The 22,265-nt window shown below is 38.3% G+C and overlaps 1 protein-coding gene across 2 annotated transcripts in view; it reads left to right on the top strand.

Moving 5' to 3' along the window:
- BTBD1 (BTB domain containing 1) overlaps positions 1-17,827 on the top strand; it is a 41,725-nt gene extending 23,898 nt beyond the window's left edge. The window contains exons 5-8 of one of the 2 annotated variants that reach the window (XM_061181737.1): positions 6,509-6,701; positions 13,437-13,524; positions 16,769-16,915; positions 17,427-17,827. In XM_061181737.1, coding sequence (XP_061037720.1) covers positions 6,509-6,701; positions 13,437-13,524; positions 16,769-16,915; positions 17,427-17,585 — 587 coding nt within the window. In that variant the 3' untranslated portion in view covers positions 17,586-17,827. Of the gene's footprint in view, positions 1-6,508; positions 6,702-13,436; positions 13,525-16,768; positions 16,916-17,426 lie in introns of those variants that run through there. The other variant, XM_061181738.1, reaches the window with a different exon arrangement.
- The last annotated feature ends 4,438 nt before the right edge of the window (positions 17,828-22,265 follow it).

Here is a 22,265-nt window from a genome sequence, read left to right on the forward strand (position 1 = left end):
GAATTCACCAGTGAAGCTGTCTGGATCTAGTGTTTTCTTTGTGGAAGGTTTTTAATTAGAGATTCAATTTCTTGAGTAGAGTAGGACTTTTCAGATTTTCTCTTTCGTTTTGTAACAGTTTCATCTAGACCTTTAATTTGTTAACATGAATTTCATAACATCCTTTTATTATCTCTGTGTTTGTGAAATCTAAATTATGTCCCCTGTTTCATTTCTGATATTGGTATCTTGTGCCTTTAATCAGCCTTGCCTAGGAGTTTATGCATTTTATTAATTTTTTTCCAAGAACTAACTTCTGGCTTTATTAATTTTCTCTATTGTGTATGTGTTTTCCATTTCATTGATTTCTGCTTTTTTCTTTATTATTTCCTTCCTCTAATTTTAATTTTCTGGGGGTTATTTGCTTAGTCATTATGATTTTTTGAGATAAATACTCAAAACAGCGACTTTCAACTTTATTTTTTTGTGTGTATACATTTAAGTCTATAGTTTTCCCTCTAAGCATCTTTTTTTTCCCCCACAAGTTTTGATATGTTGTATTTTCATTGTCATTCAATAAAAAATATTTTCTAATTTTCATGGTAATTTTTTTCTTGACCCACGGGCTTATAAGTATATAGCTTAATTTTCAAATATTTGGGAATTTTTCTCCCTAGCTTTAAGACAGAAATTTCTGTTTAACTCTTTAGTCTCTTAGCAGCTCCTTTCTGCTTGGTTTTTTGGTCTCATAGTTTTCTCTTGCTTGTGCATAGCTTAGGAATTGACAAATACTTTTTTTTAATTTTATTTTTGGCTGCGTCGGGCCTTTGTTGGGTCTTTGTTGCTGTGCGCAGGCTTTTCTCTGGTTGCGGCCAGCGGGGGCTACTCTTCGTCGCGGTGCGTGGGCTTCTCATTGTGGTGGCTTCTCTTGTTGCAGAGCACAGGCTCTAGGCGCGTGGGCTTCAGTAGTTGCAGCACACGGGCTCAGTAGTTGTGGCACACAGGCTTAGTTGCTCCACGGCATGTGGGATCTTCCCGGACCAGGGATCGAACCTGTGTCCCCTGTATTGGCAGGCGGATTCTTAACCACTGCGCCACCAGGGAAGCCCAGGAATTGACAAATACTTCAAGGAGAAATTATGCACAGAATGTTGGTCTTGTTTGTCTATTAAGTATTCTCTTCCGGATCATTGTCTGGCTGCCTTGGTAGCTTTGAATTACAGTTTTTGTCTCTTCAGTCAGTTGAGGACTACCACAGTTTCTAGGTTGCCAGTTTCTGCGTGGCATTTATGTCCTGTGAAGCAAATCTGCAAATATCCCAAGGGGAAAAGTGGTGACAAATATAGGGCTTCATCTCAATACATTTCCCTTCTCAAGCACTGACTGCCTCAACTGTTCTCTGTTAACATGAAATAGCTATTTTATGTACTGTTTCATCTATAGTTGTTCTCTGACGTAGGCTATTCCATCCTACAGACTTCTTAATATTTTTATGTAGTCAAATAATGTTTCTTTTTTTGCTGTTATGTATGTTCTTTTCTGTTACGCATATTATTTCTGTATTAATATTTTTCAAAAATGTTTTAGGGAGAGCTCCCCTTATGTTCTCTATATTGCTGTTGAGTGTGTGTGTGTGTGTGTGTGTGTGTTTTCTGTCTAGAGATTGGGAAATAATAAATTCTGCATTTACTTTTTCCCCTCCAATTTTCTTAATTCATTTCATAATAAAACGATATTTATTGACCTTCCCTATTTAAGATAAGAATGTTAGCATGGTGTTCCGTCCTTTCAACCTTTCCAGCCCACTTTATGGTAACTGATTATACACCCACATAACATACTACAAAAACACAACTATATTAGACTTAATTATAGGTTGTATTGGATTTAGTGTTTATCACCAGTTCTTTTATTATACACCTTCTTGAATTCTTTATTTTGATTCACTCATTTGTTGACTTTATTCTTGATTACTTTCTTTAAATAGATATATGGTATATATCTGAGAACGTTTTTCATGATCTGAAGACTTCTTTTTTCCACTAAGGAAATTTTATTATACAGGCGTACCTTGGCGATATTGTGTGTTCCAGACCACAACAATAAATTGAATATCGCAATAAAGTGAGCCATACAAATTTTTTGGTTTCCCAATGCATATAAAAGTTATGTTTACACTATATTATAGTCTGTTAAGTACAATAGCATTATGTCTAAAAAAAACAAAGTACGTACCTTAATTTAAAAAGACTGTATTGCTAAAGAATGCTAACTAACATCTGAGCCTTCAGCGAGTCCTAATCTTTTTGCTGGTGGAGGGTCTTGCCTCGATGTTGACGGCTGCTGACTGGTCAGGGTGGTGGTTGCTGAAGGTTAATGTGACTGTGGCAACTTCTTTCTTTTTTTTTATTTTTTATTTTCATTTTTTAAAATTTTTGGCTGCGTTGGGTCTTCGCTGCTATGCGCAGGCTTTCTCTAGTTGCGGTGAGCAGGGGCTACTCTTTGTTGCGGTGCACAGGCTTCTCATTGCGGTGGCTTCTCTTGTTGCGGAGTATGGGCCCTAGGCGCGCGGGCTTCAGTAGTTGTGGCACGCGGGCTCAGTAGTTGTGGCGCACGGGCTTAGTTGCTCCGCGGCATGTGGGATCTTCCCGGACCAGGGCTCAAACCTGTGTCCCCTGCATTGGTAGGCGGATTCTTAACCACTGCGCCACCAGGGAAGTCCTGTGGCAATTTCTTAAAATAAGATAATAATGAAGTTTGCCACAGTGATTGACTCTTTCAGGAACCATTTCTCTATAGCAGGCAATGCTGTTTGATAGCATTTTACCCACAGTAAAACTTCTTTCAAAATTGGAGTTAGTCCTCTCTCACCCTGCCACTGCTTTATCAATTAAGTTTATGTAATATTGTAAATCCTTTGTTGTCATGTCAACAGTCTTCACAGCATCTTCAACAGGAGGAGGTTCTGTCTCAAGAAACCACTTTCTTTGCTCATCTGTAGAAGCACCTCCTCATCTGTTCAAGTTTTATCATGAGATTGCAGCAATTCAGTCACATCTTCAGGCTCCACTTCTAATTTTAGTTCGCTTGCTATTTCCACCACATCTGCAGTTACTTCCTCCACTGAAGTCTTTGAACCCCTCAAAGTCATGCATGAGGGTTACAGTTTACTTCCTCCAAACTCTCTTTCATATTGATATTTTGAACTCGTTCATGAATCATGGATGTTTTTAATGGCATCTAGAATGGTGACTCCTTTCCAGGTTTTCAGTTTACTTTGCCCAGATGCAAATCGCTATGCAAATAGTGATTCAGAGGAATCGCTACTGTCTATGGTAGCTATAGCCTTACAAAATGTTCTTCTTAAATAATAAGGCTTGAAAGTCTAAATTACTCTTTGATCCATGGGCTGTGGAATGGATGTCCTGTTAGCAGTCATGAAAACAACTGTACATCTTCATGAGTGCTCTTGGATGACCAGGTACATTGTCAAGGAACAATATTTTGAAAAGAATCTTTTTTTCTGAGCAGTAGGTCTCAACAGTGGGCTTAAAATATTCAGTATACCATATTGTCAGCAAATGTGCTGTCATCCAGGCTTTTTTGTTCCATTTATAACACAGAGTAGATTTAGCATAATTCTAAAGGGCCCTAGGATTTTCAGAATGGTGAATGAGCATTGGCTTCAACTTAAAGTCACCAGCTACATTAGCCCCTAACAAGAGTGTCAGGCTGACCTTTGAGGCTTTAAAGCCGGGCATTGACTTCTCCTCTCTAACTATCAAAGTCCTAAATGGCATCTTCTTCCAGTAGAAGGCTATTTGTCGACACCTGTCTACATTGAATATCTGTTGTTTCATGTAGCCACCTTCATTAATTATCTTAGCCAGATCTTCTGGATAACTTGTTGTAGCGTCTACATCAGCACTTGTTGCTTCACCTTGTCCTTTTATGTCACAGAGGTAGCTTCTTTCCTTAAACCTCCTGAACCACCTTCTGCTAGCTTCAGACTTTTCTTCTGTAGCTCCTCATCTCTTTCAGCCTTCATAGAATTGAAGAGAGTTAGGGCCTTGCTCTGGATTAGTCTTTGTGTTAAGGGAATGTTGTGGCTGGTTTGATCTTCTATCCAAACCACTCAGACTTTCTCCATATCAGCATTAAGGCTGTTTCGCTTTCTTATTATTTGTGTGTTCACTGGAGTAGCACTTTTAATTTCCTTCAGGAACTCTTCCTTTGCATTCACAACTTGGCTACTGTTTGGTGCAAGAGACCTAGCTTTTGACATGCCTTCTTACTCAGCATAATCATTTCTGCTTTTGATTTAAAGGGAGAGATGTTTGACTGTTCTTTCACTTGAACACTTAAGAGGCCACTATAGGGCTGTTGTTTTCATTTTTTTTAGTAAATTTATTTATTTTATTTTTGGCTGCATTGGGTCTTCGTTACTGCGCGCGGGCTTTCTCTAGTTGCCGCGAGCGGGGGCTACTCTTCGTTGCGCTGCACGGGCTTCTCATTGTGGTGGCTTCTCTTGTTGAGAAGCATGGGCTCTAGGCGCGCGGGCTTCAGTAGTTGTGGCACGCAGGCTCAGTAGTTGTAGCTTGCGGGCTTTAGAGTGCAGGCTCAGTAGTTGTGGCGCACGGGCTTAGTTGCTCTGTGGTATGTGGTATGTGGGATCTTCCCGGACTAGGGCTCAAACCTGTGTCCCCTGCATTGGCAGGCAGATTCTTAACCACTGTGCCACCAGGGAAGCCCAACTATAGGGTTGTTAATTGGCCTAATTTCAATACTGTTGTGTCTCAGGAGGAGACAGAGAGAGATGGGGAATGGCTGATCAGTGGAGCAGTCAGAACACACACAACATTTATCAATTAAGTTCGCTGTCTTATGGGTGTGGTTCATGGGGCTCAAAACTATTACAGTAGTAACATCAGAGGTCACTGATCACAGATCATCATAACAACTGTAGTAATAATGAAAAAGTTTAAACTATTGAGAGAATTACCAAAATGTGACACAGAGACACAAAGTGAGCAAATGCAGTTGAAAAATGACAGCAGCAGACTTGTTGATGCAGGGTTGCCACAAACCTTCAATTTGTAAAAAATGTATCTGCGAAGCATAATAAAGCGAGGTATACCTGTAGTCTTGAATTATTGCATCATCCTATTTCTTATTGTTAGTTCTTCAGGAACACTAGTTACCTGTATGTTGGTCTCTGCTTTTTATCATCCATTTTAATCACCTTAAACATTTTAATTCTTTTGTCTTATTTGTCATTCTGAGAAAGATACATGAGTTTTCACCCCCATCTCTCTTCTGATCTTATGCAGTTCCAGTTATGTTCTTTTCTTTTTTTTTTCTCTAAAATGCATGTTTTAAGTTTGTAATTGTATTTTTTCTTCTTTACAATCTTTACTTATCCAGAGATTGCAAATGAACCACGGGGCCAGGTCTGGCAGGTTGATATATTTTGTGTGTGATATTCTAAAAATTTATATTAAAAATTAGGGCGTTTTACGTTAAAATCTGATTTATAGCTTCCTAAACCAAATTTCTAGTGTTTTGCAGTCTCTTATTTAGATTGTTTTTACCAGCCTTGGAAGGAATCTCCTGGCATCTTTTATGAGGAATAGCATTTATTCCTGGTTAAATTTAAGCTGTTTGGAATTTTCTCTTCCCAGAAACAGTGAATGAGAAAACTATAGCATGTGATATGCTGCTTCCACAGCTCTTCCAATCTTAGCTCCTGACCTCTGCTAATTTCAAAATCCCACAATGAAAGCACTGTGCCATCTATTTCTACCTCTAAATATTCCATTGTTTGATTACAACCTCAGACAGATGGGGAATGGAGAGGTAACGATAGCTCTGGCTGCCACTGTAAGCACTTCTCCAACTCTCCTCTCTCTGGGAAACAGAATACTCAGGGCGAATGGATAGAAAAATCCAGGGATCTTTCTGTGATCTCAGGGTTTCATCTAAGCTTTGATTTATTAATGATTTTAACACTTACATATTAGGTTAACCTTGGATGAATTTAGTAAAACTTTTTTTTTTTATAAATTTATTTATTTATTTATATTTATTTTTTGGCTGTGTTGGGTCTTCGTTTCTGTGCGAGGGCTTTCTCTAGTTGCGGCGAGCAGGGGCCACTCTTCATCGCGGTGCGCGGGCCCTCACTGTCCCAGCCTCTCTTGTTGCGGAGCACAGGCTCCAGACACGCAGACTCAGTGGTTGTGGCTCATGGGCTTAGTCGCTCCGCGGCATGTGAGATCTTCCCAGACCAGGGCTCGAACCCGTGTCCCCTGCATTGGCAGGCAGACTCTCAACCACTGCGCCACCAGGGAAGCCCAAATTTAGTAAAACTTTTAAATTAAATATATGCTAAAATTATATATGCTGAGATTTTTCTACCTCATTGTTACTTTACATCTTTCACATTTGAATTCACATTATTATGGGGAGAATTACAAAGTTAGGAATTGCAGTGAAGTTACTTTTATTGAGGTTTGTGTTTTTATTTCTACAGGTCCTGCTCAGTCTGGAATTCTGTCAGATCGTGAAGTGGTAAACCTCTTTCTTCATTTTACTGTCAATCCTAAGCCCCGAGTTGAATACATTGATCGACCAAGATGCTGCCTCAGAGGAAAGGAATGCTGCATCAATAGATTCCAGCAAGTAGAGAGCCGGTGGGGTTACAGTGGAACGAGTGATCGAATCAGGTATCTGCATATTGTAGATTTGGGGGTGGGGTGGGGCAGGGCAGCGGCTCGCATTTGGCTTTTATGTTCATATTGTGGGAGATAATTAACCACATTTTATTTTATACTTTGTTTAATGCATTTCTAACTTGATACAACAGTCAAGAAGTCAGTGAGGCTTACTGGTCTCTCCACTGAATTATGAGTGAGGGAATCTCTTAGGAAACAAGTAGAATAAGAAAGGATTGACTTGGGCCTTCTATTTTGTGAGTTTTGTTTGGATTGCCACTGCTGGTGAGCTGAAGTCGAGACCTTAATTGATCAAACACTATTTTTACAGTCTTAGGGCTATAATTTAATACATTTACTCTTACTTGGTTTATTGTGAGATTTTTATTTGCATAGATGTTGCATGGAAAATATCTCAGTATACATTTATAACAACTTTGAATGGGAAATTTTTTTTTTAATTTTAAAAGATGCATGCATATAATCCTTTTGGAATTTATATTTGCTCTACCGTGTTTCTTTAGGTTAAATGTCAAAATAGAATATGTACCTGTTTTCATAAAACATGCCTTTTGGATTTTCATTTATTTAATATTAATAGCACTTTGGTATAAAACTAGAAACTAACAAGAAGTTTGTTAAAAACTAGAACTCCAAGAGGGAGAGGACTCTTACAAATATTGGGTTAAAATGGAAATAAAAATGCATTTGTAGACTATTTAGTAATAATTCACAATGAGAATACTATATGTGAGAACTTACGGGATGAGGCCAAAGTGTCACACAGGGAATTAGCAATAATTAACTACTTTTATTAAATAAATTAGAGTAGAAATAAATGATTTCAGCATTAACCCAAGAAGCTAGAAAATGAATAGCAAAAGAACCATATGAAAAGAGAAAGGAAATAGGTAAATGTAGAAATTAATGAATTAAAAATAGTAGAATTGTTAAATATAAGCTGGTTCCTGAAAAAGACCAATAAAATAAGCAAACCTCTGGCAAAGGTAGTAAAGAAAACATACTTACATCTACAGATAATAATGGGAATATAATAATATTCTGAGGAAATTTTAATTCTGGGTTTACTCTGTGCTAATAAATTGAACATCTTGATGGAATGGATCATTTTATAGGCAAATATAAATTATCAAAATTGACTGAAGAAGAAAGCCTGAATAGACCAATTACCATGGAAGAAATTAAAAGTTATCAAAGAACTGTCCCTTCACAAGGTGGTTTTGACAGGTGAGTTTTATCAAACATTCAGGGAACAGTTTGTTTCGTTGAACATTCAAAGAAGAAAATACTTTTTGGTTAATTATTGAAAGAAGCATAATCCTTATACAGGAATCTGACAAGGCAAAAAATTTTCTAGGTCAATCTCACTTATATAGAAAAGAAATAAAATAGCGTATTGAATCTAGCAGTACCTTAAAAGAATAATACTATAACAGCAAATAGATGTAAATCAACTATAGTCCAATTTTTTTAAAAAAGTGATAAATCAGGGTCGGGAAAATACATCCAGTGGAGATAAATATGCAAGATCCATGTTCTGACATCTTAAGTTTGGTTCTAAAGCTATAAAGTTACAGAAACTGAAGAGTATATCACATGAAAAGTACACATATTGCTCAGGAGAAGGGTGGCTATTTCAGATACAGAGACTTAAGAGAAGTTTCTCCTGTGGTTTCTTAGAAAGGGGACACTGAGCAGTGCAATGACATCATTTAAAATAACATCCATCCGACTGAGTTTTGTAAGGCTATTCCTAATAACGTCCATCAATGCAAAAGGAGTGCAAAAAAAAAAAAGGCAGATGAGAGTTCATTTGGAAATTGAAAGAATGGCGCAATACTAGGAAATATATTACTATAATTCACCACGGTAGCAGATCAAAGAAAAAAAATTTATTTTGATAGATGTCAAAAAGACTTTTGATAAAATTTTACCCTCGATCCAGATATAACCATTAATAGGCTAGGTCTAGAAGAATACTTCTTTAACATGATAGACTATTGAAACCTCAAGATAGGGATGCCTGGTAACCTTGCTATTTTTCAGTAGTGTTCTTAAAACTCTGATTGATGTAGGTATAAAGATAAAGAAATATAGGTAATTAATACAACGTTGTAAATCAACTATACTTCAATATAAACAAACAAAAAGAAATATTGGAGAGGAAGAGGTGTTTTTCATTTTTTGCAGATAACGTCTATATTAGTAGTTCTTCACTCCATCAGACCTAGTTCTCCCTTTTTTGTAATAAATATTTTGTATTCCCCCTTTATTAACCTGAAATGAAATTCATAGATAATGTGTTTCATTTTTTTAAAATGATATAATGGCCTAGTTGTAATGTGAAGGACAGTAAATGTAACTGATAGTAAAATCAAATGTGTACTTCAATATGTAGACACTTGGGCAGCACCGGAAGACAAGCAATCAGAGATAGTACCTGTACGCACCAGCACACTGAGACAGCTGTAGGTGCAGGGAACAGGTGTATTATACTCATGTCCCAAATACCATGAGCAGCACTGCTGCCAATTTTGTCATTTTCTTTAAAAGTTTCAAATAAAGCGAAGTACGGTCCATCCTGTTTATCCAGTTTCCATATTTGAGAACTCATCTACTCGCTAGAATTTAATTATAACCCCCAAATCAATACCAGCAGCGCTTTCTTAGTCATTCACAGGAAAGATTTTAGTTGCCTGGGAGCATGCTTCTGTGTGAGATCAAACAAGGAGGATGCTCTACCTTCTTATTTCAGCGCTCATACAGAGATGGAGATGGTAGGGGTCAGTGCAGTGCAGGACACTACAGCTCTGTGGCCATTGGACAGTTTGAATCCCAGCTCTGGCATCTGTTAGTGGGGTGGCCTCAGGCAAGTCACTTAACACTCCTTAATTCCATTTCTCTTTTGTGAAACACAGAAAATGGAATATACTAGAATGAGTCGTTCTTAGGATTTAAGATTAGAATCCACATGAGTGGTGTGTGTGTGTGTGTACACATTCCCCCTAAGAGCAGTGGTTTAGTATTTGCTAATTCTGTGTTTGCGCCAACTATAAAATATAACTACCACAAATAATGAGAAATGACTGTATGGTATTTCCTCGATTTGTATAGTAGTCACCTCTTGTAAAAGTCAGTGAATATTAAAATTGCTGTGAAAATCTTGGTTTATTAATAAAAAGGGATTAAGTTCAAGTCTCATAGTTAAAAACAAGTTTTTGATCTACATGAATTCTGACAGGACACTTGAAAGTTGGTTGGGACTCTTTGTTTTGGGAGACTTTCCTAAGTACTGCAGTAAATCTGGTGTCCCTGGCTCCCTGTCAGCGGTGCTTCATATCCTTTGTGAAAACAGAGCCTGCCTCCTTGGGCATAGAACTCCTTTTGAGAACAACTAGTCCACCCAGACAGCCTCAGGATCAGTAAAAATCTATTAGAACCAATAAAAAAAGAGTAGTGGCAACTTATAAAACGTATGTGCAAAAACCAGTGATGTTCCTGTGTCATTAAAATTCAGTTACAGAGATGGGTGGTGTTGATGGTTAACAACAGTGTGAATTACTTAATGCCACTGAATTGTGCACTTTAAAATGCTTAAGATGGTACATTTTGTTATATATTTTGCCACAATAAAAAAATTTTAGGGAATTCCCTGGCGGTCCAGTGGTTAGGACTTGGCGCTTTCAGGGCGGTGGCCCGGGTTCAATGCCTGATTGGGGAACTAAGATCCCGCAAGCCGCGCGATGCAGCAAAAAAAAAAAAAAAAAAAAAAAAAAAAAATTAATGTTTGAATTTTCAGTTAAAATGGTGAGTAAAAACAGACCCCACTTGCAATAGTAACAAATAACATAAAGTAGCAGCGGTAAATCCTATAGGAAATGTACAGTATGGTATCTTTATAAAGAATTGGAGAACTTCGACTGGAATCAGACAGTGTCTTTCCAAACTAACCTTTCTGAGTTAGGCAGTTCCTTGTAGAAGTCACATGTTTTTGGTAGGGAGGAGTGGGTTGGCAAAATTATTCTCTAATTAATCTGCAAAAGTAAAGGTTTCTGGGGCTTCCCTGGTGGCGCAGTGGTTGAGAATCTGCCTGCTAATGCAGAGGACACGGGTTCGGGCCCTGGTCTGGGAAGATCCCACGTGCCGCGGAGCAGCTAGGCCCGTGAGCCACAGCTACTGAGCCTGTGCTCTAGAGCCCGCGTGCCACCACTGCTGAGCCCACGTGCCACAGCTGCTGAGGCCCGCGCGCCTAGAGCCCGCGCTCCACAACGGGAGAGGCCACCGCAATGGGAGGCCTGCGCACCGCAGCGAAGAGTAGCCCCCACTCAACACAAGTAGAGGGAGCCCGTGCACAGCAACGAAGACCCAACGCAGCCAAAAATTAAAATTAAAAAAAAAAAAAAAGTAAAGGTTTCTTTTTTAAAAGAGTGGTATTAATCAAATATGAAAAATATTGTAAAGCTATAAGAGAATGTTATACAGAACATACTACAGAGTTCAGAAACCAACCTAATGTAAATGAACATTTAGAATGTGAGGAAGGATTAACCACTGGGAAAATAAAGTTAGATCTTTACTGATGCCATCTTCCAATATTTGTATAAATTATAATTTTAACGTTAAAAAAAAGGAAACCGTGAAAGTGCCGGAACAGAATGTTTATTTATTATGAGGATGAGATAGGCCTCTCTGAACTTGGCATAGACCATAATTTGACTACAAATAATTCAAAATGTTACATCCAAAACCACCATAAAGTTAAAAGATAAATGACAAATAGGAAAGTTTTTGTAATGGATGTTACTGACAAAGCATATAATAACTATATAACATGGTCTTTCGAATCCACATGAAAAAGACACTCATCAGCAGAGAAAAATGGGAAAAGAACGTGAGTGGGTTTTTCATTAAAGAGAAAATCCAGTAGATAGTAAGCATATGAGCAAATGTGTTAACTCAGTAATCAAATATAAATAGAATTTGTCAATTATCAGTTTCTCAACAGCAAAAAGAAATGAAGATACTTGTGGTTGTTGAGAGTGAGATAGAAATGATCTTCATTCCTTGTTGGGTGTAAAGTTTTATAATCTTCCCAGAAAGCAATTTGATAAAGTTCATCTAAGGCCTTAAGAATATGCCTTTCATTTTCCCCAGAAAATCTACTTCCAGGAATTTATTCTAGGAAATAATGAAGGCACTGTGAAATGATTTAGCTATAAGATTGTTCATCATGGCATTGTTATATAGTAACAAAAACTGCAAATAACCTAGATTATTTAACAAGTAGGAATTGTTTAAATATAATGAATCAGTAGTAGTTTTTTACCTTTCTACATGACGTTACAAAAATATATATATTCTGACATGGTTTTTAAAATAATACATATATGTTCATAGAAAAAAGTCTGTTTTTCTATTGTTTAAAAACAGAACTAAAAGTCTGAAAAGGAAGTGCACCAAATTGAAAATGAAGTTATCTCTAGATGGTAGATTTAGAGATGCTTTAAGTTTTTCCTCTTGTTTGCTTAGCCACATTTTCTAACTTTTTTAAACAGAGAATATATTGCTTTTTTATAATTAAAAATTATATTATAAATAATATATTTAAACAATTTTAAGGTGATCCTCATACTGGGAGTTTAACATAGTGATTAAGAGTGTGACCTTTTGATCCATGCAGACCTGGGGTTGTGTCCCAGCTCTGCTACACATTTTGATCCAGGCAAGTTAATTTCTCTAAACCTCAGTTTCTTCAGCTATAAAAACAGGATGATAAAAATCATACTGTGTTACTTAGTTTATAGAGCTGTTATGATGACTAAAGGAAATAATTCATGTAAAGAACTGAAGCTCGGTGCCTGGCACAGGAAGTGCTCATAAAGTGGTAATGGTATGGTAGTAATAGTAATAAAACTTGAACTTGTTACTTCAGTTCTTAAAGTATGAAATGTTGAGGATAACTGCTTTATATTATAGATTATCTCTTATTATACAGTCATTTAGTGCCATTTGTGCTTGATGCTAGTTTTTATACATTTATAAAATGGAGTAAGGTGGGTCTGTTTCTTAACTATGGTGACTAGACTGGATCTGCTAATTGTTCTAGTGTGAAATCTCATTCTGATCCACCTGTGTAACTTAGGTCCTGTCCCCAGACCTCCACCACCAATTCTGTTACAGCAGCCTGCTTCCTTCACAACTCTTATCACAATTTATAATTAATGATTTATCCCTTTGTTTACTTATTTATTATCAGTGTCCTCCATTAGGCTGTAAGTGCAGTAGGGGCAGAGACTGTCTTGTTGACCATTATTTCCCCAGTGCCAGGCCCAGTAAGTATTCATCGAGCTGAAGAATTGTCAGAGTTTGGGACGCTGCACATCAGGTCTGATGGCTGACACATCTCTGTTCATGAAGGAGATGTGCAGACAGATTTGGACTAAAATTATCATTACAACAAAAGTGGGTATTTAGGTTAAATAAATTGCTTGGCTCAAAAATGTACAGTACAGAAAACAGATTCTACTTAAGTTCCCAATAAGTTACTCTAGCAAGAGTTTTTTGGTAAGCAGATGACATTTCCAAGGATGTTTAATTTTTGATAGTTTTCTTTATTATGAGCAAAATTAGATGTTCTGAGTAACACTTAAAAAATGTATAAGCCTTTGGAGTATGAATGCTTACTGAATTATGTATGTTATTTTATATTTGGCCTCATTCTCTCAGGTTCACAGTTAATAGAAGAATCTCTATAGTCGGATTTGGTTTATATGGATCTATTCATGGTCCCACGGATTATCAAGTGAATATACAGGTACACTTTTTTTTGCCCACTGTATACCATCTGAAATATATAACAGGTGTCATTTTACGGTAAGATATTGTTTCGGCAAAATCCAAATTTCAGTATAACTATCACAGGCATCAGAAAGCCTATTAGTATTTTAAGCCTAGAGGGTTCCATTTTACAATTGATCTAAAAAGTGTAGTTTCAGAAAATTGAGGTCCTGGGGTCCTTAACAGAAGCATTGACATACAAGGAGCTCTCCTTTGTCCAGGAAACCCTTCTATTAGTTCTTCCTGCTGTGTACTGACTGTCTCAAAACACCCACCTGCTTTTTTCATGGTACTTTGAACTCTAGGGCTTGAAACTGTCTAATTTCCTATAACTACTGGTAACACCTCTGATTTCTGATTGTCTGACCATACCCTGCCCCATTCTTAGATCTGCTCCACCTCAGTTCTTTCAGATATGGCACGATTACTTAATCTCGAAGAAAGTGAAGCACCTCTCTCCATCCCTTTCAGTCAGCCAGTGTTCTCCACACTTTTGATTGCACATCCCAGTTAGTAAAATTATTTTTGAAACACATCTACATTGTACTTTTATTTACTATACACATATACCTATGCAATACTATACTTATTTTATATTATACATAAATTAAAACACAAAAAATAGAAATGAAAAAAGGAAGTAAACAATGTTTCAGACTTCTTTCAGCTGAAAAAACTGCTCTCTCTAAAATGTTAATTAATATACTATTTTTAATAGTAAAAACATTGGTGAACTTTGTGATCAAAATGCGTCATTGACTTTCAAGATACACAACAATTCAAAGATCTGGTCTGGTCTGGGGACTTACCTGGTGGCGCAGTGGTTCAGAATCTGCCTGCCAGTGCAGGGAACACGGGTTCAAGCCCTGGTCCAGGAAGATCCCACATGCCGTGGAGCAACTAAGCCCATGCGCCACAACTACTGAGCCTGCATGCCACAACTACTGAAGCCCTCGTGCTTAGAGCCCGTGTTCCGCAACAAAGACAAGCCACCGCAATGAGCAGCCCGCGTACCGCAATGAAGAGTAGCCCCTGCTCACCGCAACTAGAGAAAGCCCGTGTGCAGCAAGGAGGACCCTACACAGACAAAAATAAACAAAGATCTGGTCTGATGACAGCCAAAAAAGATACTTCACTACCTCACAAAGACACCTTGTTCCAAATGGAAGAATTGCTTTATTGGCTGTGCTAATGAAATCATGCTCATTTTTAAATTCTATCCACTAACGTTTATAGTGAAATTCAGCTATAAATTAAATCATTCATGTCAATTCGTTGCTCGTATAAACCAATTAGAAAGTTCGTTTTAATATTTTTAATAAATAGGGTCAAAAGCCACTGAAATTGTTTATTTGAAAGATTTTAAAGGTTAGGAAATTTTGTTTCTATAATTTTTAATGCCAAAAAACCACAGCAGACCTCTCGGGTATAAAAGATTTTCATGATCACTCCCCATTTTACTTTATATATTGTTAAGATCCTATCCATAGGCTCCATAAGCCCACTTAAGCAGGCTGTATAATCTGCAGGCCTGGGAAGGAGTGAGGGCCCCACAGTCATTCTCGTCAATTGTGGAACCCCTGTCTTCCTTCAGCGCCCCTCACGTATTACATGAGACACCAGATTCCTTGTGTACAGTCTGAGGGAGGGCATCGGGGTTATAGGTATATTAAAATGATAAAATATAAAATGAATAGAAGTAGGACTTCTCTTTATTTTCTTCCGCCCAGTGGCTAGTCTCATGCACCCTCTAGATAACACTACCAGATAGACCTGCCTGGGTTTGAATCTCAGCTCTACCATCTCCAGAGTGTGACTGTGGGCAAATTAGGTAACCTCTGTGAGCCACAGTGTCCTTGTTTACTTTGACAGTAGTGGTACCTCCATTATGTTTTTGTGAGGACCGGTTGAGATGATGCATGTAAAGTGTTTGGAACATAGTCTGTTGCTGTCGTTGTTGCTGTAGTTTTATAATTTGAGTCTCACAGTAGCCTTAGGAAGAAGGCAAACAAGATTTTTTCCCAAATTAAAAGATAAAACTGAGGCTCGGAGAAGTGAAGTGGTTTACTCTAGATTACACTGCCACAACGAAATCCTATGTCCTACTACTTTATTCCAGGGCACCATCATGTCTTTTTTTTTTTTTAATTGAACTGTGATATACTGTAGTCCCTCAGTATCTGCAGGGGATTGGTTCTAGGACCCCCTGTGGATACCAAAATCCACAGATGCTCAAAGCCCCTTATATAAAATGACGTAGTACAGTCAGTCCTCCACATCCACAGGTTCTGCATCCGCATATACAGGGGGCTGACTGTACATACAGAAAAGTAGACATAAGTGGTACGTATGGCTCCCTTTTCATAAACTGTGAACACACTTGTGTAACCAGCAGCCTGATCAAGGAACAGGGTATTACAGCACTCCAGACATCCCCTTGTGATCTTTTCTGGTCAGTATCCCACCTGAGGTGGCCACTGTCCTGATCTCTCGCTGCATGTACTGGTTTAGCCTGTTTTACTCTTACCGTTTTTACCTGATGTATGCAAAAAGATGGCTTTGTGAGCCTTGGCCTCCACACATACTGTTACCTTGCATGAAGACTTTTCTCTTATAACCTGGTAACCTCTAAGTTGAGCTTTTAAAACTCTCTTCTGTGGAGCCTCCCCACTTCGTGACAAAATCTGTTTTTCCTCTCCTCCTCCACTTCATCTTATGCATAGCTCTCTACTGCAGGTGCTGTACTGAATTGTCATTGTTTACTTGTCTTCTCTAATGACTAGAAGCTCCTTGAGGGTGTCCCTCAGTGCCTGGCACAGATTATGGAACTAAATCGAAAAGACGGAATTTTCATATTTTGAATATCCACATAGGAAATGCTACAGGAATTTCCCAGCAACAAGACATAGGCTAGCAAGGAGTAAAGGCTCATTTCCCTCAGGTATCTAAAATCCACACAGTCTAAAACACCAGTTCCCAAGCCATGTGTCTTTTTTAGAAGCTCCTCTCCCCTGCAGCCAAGGCCCAGTTATCTAACATCCTCCATCCTTACTGCGGTAAATGCATTTTCTGACAGCGTGTTTAAAGCCATCTTTGGTGGTTAGAGACAGTAGAGAAAAATTACAGCAGAGAGATGTAGTAGTCTATTCTGTGCTGAAGGGCTTCATACTCTCTTCTACGAAACTTTGTTTTAACTTTAATTTCTCTTTTAAAAATTACAGATCATTGAATATGAAAAAAAACAAACCCTGGGACAAAATGATACTGGATTTAGTTGTGATGGGACTGCTAACACATTCAGGGTCATGTTCAAAGAACCCATAGAGATCCTACCCAACGTTTGCTACACAGCATGCGCAACACTCAAAGTAAGAGTCTTCCTGAATGTTCCAGGTGGTGAGCTGGCGGGGCCTGCGGTTTCCTCTTGCATGTTACAGAGAGCATGTTTCAGTAGAAGCTGAGAGTCACTAACAGTACAGCCTTGCCGGAAGCAGGGAAGGTAGGAAGGTGGGAGCTAAAATATTCCACTGCTTTGAGAAGAGCAGTGCCTCAGCAGAGCTCTGCTCTGAAAGAAATAGTTCTTCATAAGAAATAGCCCTGTGTTTGAGTAGGAGATTGGAAGTTTGACAGAAGATAAAATAAAACAATTATCTCCTTAAAACCATTTCACTGTCCTCTGATAGCTGAGCTCTACATTCAGTATTTTTAGTCATTAATTAGCTTGTAGCAAAAACTACATTTTTCCTTAAATGACTTGGCATAAATTTTTATACAAGAGCTATAACGAAATACAGTAGATCGGTAATATAATTAAAATACCACATTAAATTGAGCGCTTATTAAATGAAAATTACTAATGAACCTTTTGTTCTCATTTAGGGTCCAGATTCCCACTATGGCACAAAAGGACTGAAGAAAGTAGTGCATGAAACACCTACTGCTAGCAAGACTGTTTTTTTCTTTTTTAGTTCCCCTGGCAATAATAATGGCACTTCAATAGAAGATGGACAAATACCAGAAATAATATTTTATACATAAATCAGCATTATAATACATCCTGGCTAAATAGTACCATACAGTCTAGTCTCAAAGGCATAAAAAACTGGCCACAGAAAAGAGTTTGCGTGTTATGAATATTTATAACTGTAAGATAAGAGACATTTTAGTTTCTTAGAAAAGATAGGTAAGTGTTGACTTAAATCTCTGCATGATTTAAAGGGAGATTTTCCATTTTCTTATAACCTTAGGGGAAAAAAGAACCGGTTTAATTGTTTAAAAAAAAAACAGCTATTTCAGCTTTATCTTGCATAATTTCATAGATTAGCTGACTCATGATCTTTCAGCAGTTTTATAACTGAAAGATTCTTGTTTTATATAGCTGGGTTTTTTTTTTTCTGTTTTAACTGTTTTGAAGGTTACATAAGATGAGGTGGGTCAGTATTCCTACAGAATTCCTATTAACTCAAATAACTAATTTCAGAAAATGAAGAAAACTGACCTCATCTTTGGAGTTTCTGACTATCTGGTGGTTAGCATTTGCAATATTGCTAGAAATAGGCTTAACAAATGCCAAAGAAAATCTTCAGTGCATTTACAGAAAAGGATATTTTATAATAGTATAATATGTTACATAGTACAGTTTTAAACGATAAATGGAATTTGTACGAATTCACAATAATGTGATATAAACAAAGGGTCTAAAGGTGTACTCCGAGACTGGCTTCTTTATCACTAAGCTGCACCACTGTACGTGTCTCTCTCTGGGGGGATGCGGTTGAGAATTCCCAAGATTGAGGTGATGGTGGTGGTGCTGATGGTGGCTGAGTAAACAGACATCAGTTCAGCTCTGTGGCGATAATCTTACACAGCAAGAACTGGAATGAAATACTAACATCTCTAACAGCTGCTTTGAAACTTTAAAGATATCCAACAGAATCACTCCTGAAAAGTATACTTTCTGTCACCTACACAGTTCTATCCAAGAAATAAAATATGTTTAACATTCATGACCTCACTGTCAACAGGTACAGCTGCCTAAGGAGGGGATAGGAAGTATATTGGCAGAATGACATTTATACACTTTTATAAAGCAAAATTTTTATATAAATAACATTCTTTTTCTTTCCCTTCAAAATGATTATCTCATTAAAAATGTATGTGTGATTAAGTTTAAGCTACATCAAATAGTTGTGGAAGATGTGTAGAAATCACAATTCTTTTAAGTATCAACTTAAAAAGAATTTTTTCTAAATGGTAATTAGGATAAAAAATTTTCCATCTAAAGTAGTATTCTATTTGCTATTTTCAAGAAGGTAGTGAGGTGTGGTGGTGGCAGAGGTCTCATGTAACTGAAGGTAGTCATACAAGGGTCAAGAAATGGAACCGTTTACTGACATGGGACATCCCCTGGAATTTTTAAAAAATAAATATCTATTGTACTTTTATTTTTTTTTTTTTGTCATTTGTCTTTTCTAAAAGTTGAGTGTAAGACACCATTTTGGAACAAAGCTTCTAATTAATTGAGGTTGAACCTTATTTTTAATTTATGGAAGTAATGCAACCCATAGTAAGAATGCCTCACTGTTGCCTTAAAGCAACTATAGCAGCAACAACTGTTGCCGTCTGCTGCTTCATCAGTTTTTTTCAGTCTCAGGTTTTTCTCCCCTGTTCTACTCTCAGTAGGTGAGAGAAAGGAAACTGTTCTTGTTACTTACTCTGATATAGTGTAAGGGCCATCTCGCCATCGTTTAGTATTAATAGAGCTACCTGAGTGACTCCTGGGTACCAGGCTCTGCACTGAGTACTTTACACACGTTCTCATTTGCTTCTCACAACATCAGTATGAGGGAAGTACTATTGTAATACCCATTTCACAGGCCAAGAAATTCATGATTTAAAAGGTCAGTAAGTGGTGGGAAGCAGAATTTAAACCCAGATCTATCTCCCAAGATACAAAGTTGGGAAAATATTATTTTGCTGGGTCCCAAAATGCCACCATTCTCAAACTTTACAATGAGACCCAAAAAGATGCTTGGCTAATCTGTATTTACTGTAGAATATAAGCAATTTCTATTTTTTAAAAGAGTGATTACTCCAGTATCTACCCAACAAATTGTGATTATTTGTTTGCATTATAAAAGTGTTCTTTCTTTAAGGCCCACATAAGTAGTACTTTTAATTTGCAAGAAAAAAATTTACCGGGAAACATAACCTTATAGGACTTTAGAGAGAGCCAGGTCTTCAAATGCAGTATGTTAAATGCAATACGTTTTAGACAAAACATTGTTCCCTTTCGAGTCCTGTCTCCTTCAAACAGTCTCCTCCTTTTTGCTTCCCGGTTCTAGTTATCCAGATTCAAAACCTGAAAATTGTCCCTTGAATTAGACAATGCATCATTCATAAGAGAGGACAGTGCTATAGTAATCCCAGCCCCAAGAGCTACACGGCTCATTTAGTCTTTTGCCGAGTTTGCACACATTAAAAAATCCATCTTCTCCATTGGCAAAGGCTAAGATAAGATTGAGTTTTTAAACTGAACTTTACTAAAACCTGAAAGAAACGTAAAAGAAAATAGGAACCAGTATAAACATTTATAATGGGTTTTCTGCCATTTGGATCATAGCCCCTATTTTTTTTTTTTTTTTTTTACCATTGGGCAGTATTTTTTCCAACTCACTCTCCTTTCCAGAGGCAAAGATTCGGGGCAGAAGCAACAACAGATGTACAGTTTGGGTGGCAAATGGAGCTGATGGCTTTTCCCCTCCCCCTTCTCCACTCCCCACTCCTGAGTGACCTTTGGGAAAGTCTGAATGGTCCTTGCAGGGCACCTCTTCCCTCTCTGCCTTCGCTCATCTAGTCAACTGCCAGGTAACGTAATAGTCCACGATTGCAAGTGCCCCCTTTATTTCCATCTTAACTGTCAAAGCTTTAACTGAGGCTGTCATGACTTCACCCCAAACTAATTCTATATTATGCTGATTCAGCTTTTGTGCCCCAATTCTTAACTGATTTCAAACAAAGAAAATATGGCTTTGGTTTAACACCTGGTTCACTTTCTTCTACCAAAGCCTTCACACTGAGTGGCCTCAGTGTCCAAGTGGGTGGACAACCCAGCCAAACCTAGCTTTCCATTTTCTTGCTAACCTCCAGTAACCTTCACCATTTCATGTCAGTCACTCCTGCTCATGACCACACCATGTACCTTGTCATACGGACTCGCACTACCTCTGAAATGGTAAATTCAGACATTACACTCTGACCACAACCTTCGATGCCTCTTCAGCTCTCACACATACTCCCATACATGTGTCCTTGAACCTCAAGACTGCCATTCCCTTGACCTCTCCGTCCTTTCTGTCAACCCTCTTCCTTCCCTACCCTAGTAGACTCCACCTTCGATCTTTTGGTTTTTTTCCTTCTCCACTTTTGATCTTTGATCACCATTAACCATTTCAGTAACCCTCAACCCCCTCATCCCCACCTGGATGAAACCAGTTGTCTGCCTTACCTTCAACTTCCTGGCTGCTGGGTCCAGGCATTTAAAAATGATATAACTGTACAAGACTGGGGTCATGATGATTTCATGGTCTCCAAGTTCAGCTAGACCATCAGTGTTGCAGAGTGAGAGTTTCAACAGTTAGCTCTTTGACATTCTCCAGAGTATTTAAATCTGTTCCACTCTCCTCACATCTTCAACACCTCCTCTCCTTCAGCTAATGAAAGAACTCCAGCTCCTCGCATCAAACCTATACACACAGCTACATGTGCACCTAAACTTTTCCTTCTCTTGTGAAGGAAGGGGTGTCTGAGTAAGGCTTCTTGTAGACAGGTCAGTCTCCACCTGTGCTCAGAACCCCACCACCTCCCTCTGTTGTAACTTCTCCTCTCTTGGCTTATTCCTATGAATATTCAAATGTGGTTAATTCTCATCCAGTTTAAAAAAGAAAAAACATCTTAACGTCATGTGCTCATCCAATACCAGTTACTCCTTCACAGTGAAATTGAATTATTTTCTACACACATTCTCTCTTTCCTCTTCTGCACTGAAACTGCTAGCACCTAGGTCGCTAACACCGCTCATTTCTGTTTTACATGCCCTCTCTGTGGCACTACTCCCTGTTGACTACTCCCTCTTGAAGTACCCTTTCTTGGCTGCTACGTACTCCTACATCTGGCCAATGTCGTTTGGTGCCTTCGTTTCTTTACATTTTCTTAGGGTTCTGTCCTGGGCCCTCATGCTCTGCACTCTCTGAGTCTTTATCTCATCCACGTGCATGGCTTCAATTACCATCTATTTTCAGAGGGCTCCAGAATCCATCATCAGTCCACATCTCTCAAGCTTCAGTTACAGACATTCAGTTACCCCCTTAATATTTCTACTTAGTGTCCCACAGCTATCTCAAACTCATTATGTCCCGGACTGAACAATTCACCTCGGACTCCCAAACCTGCTCCTCGGGCCCCAAACCTGGGCATCTTCCCTGACTCTTCACTCTCATTCCCACATCCAGTCATTCCCCAAGCTCCGATCATTCTAGGTCTTGAGTATGCTTGAAATGATCAGCTCTCAGTTCTCCATTCCCACTGCTACTACTCTGGTTCAGGCAACCATCTTCCATTTAAGACGGAGGTCTCCCTACCTCTATTCCTCTATTGGCCACATTGCAGCCAGTGATCTTTCTAATCACAACAAATGTGACTCTACCAATCCTTTGCTTC

The sequence above is a fragment of the Eubalaena glacialis genome, chromosome 2, assembly GCF_028564815.1.
Source record: "Eubalaena glacialis isolate mEubGla1 chromosome 2, mEubGla1.1.hap2.+ XY, whole genome shotgun sequence".
Taxonomy (NCBI): domain Eukaryota; kingdom Metazoa; phylum Chordata; class Mammalia; order Artiodactyla; family Balaenidae; genus Eubalaena; species Eubalaena glacialis.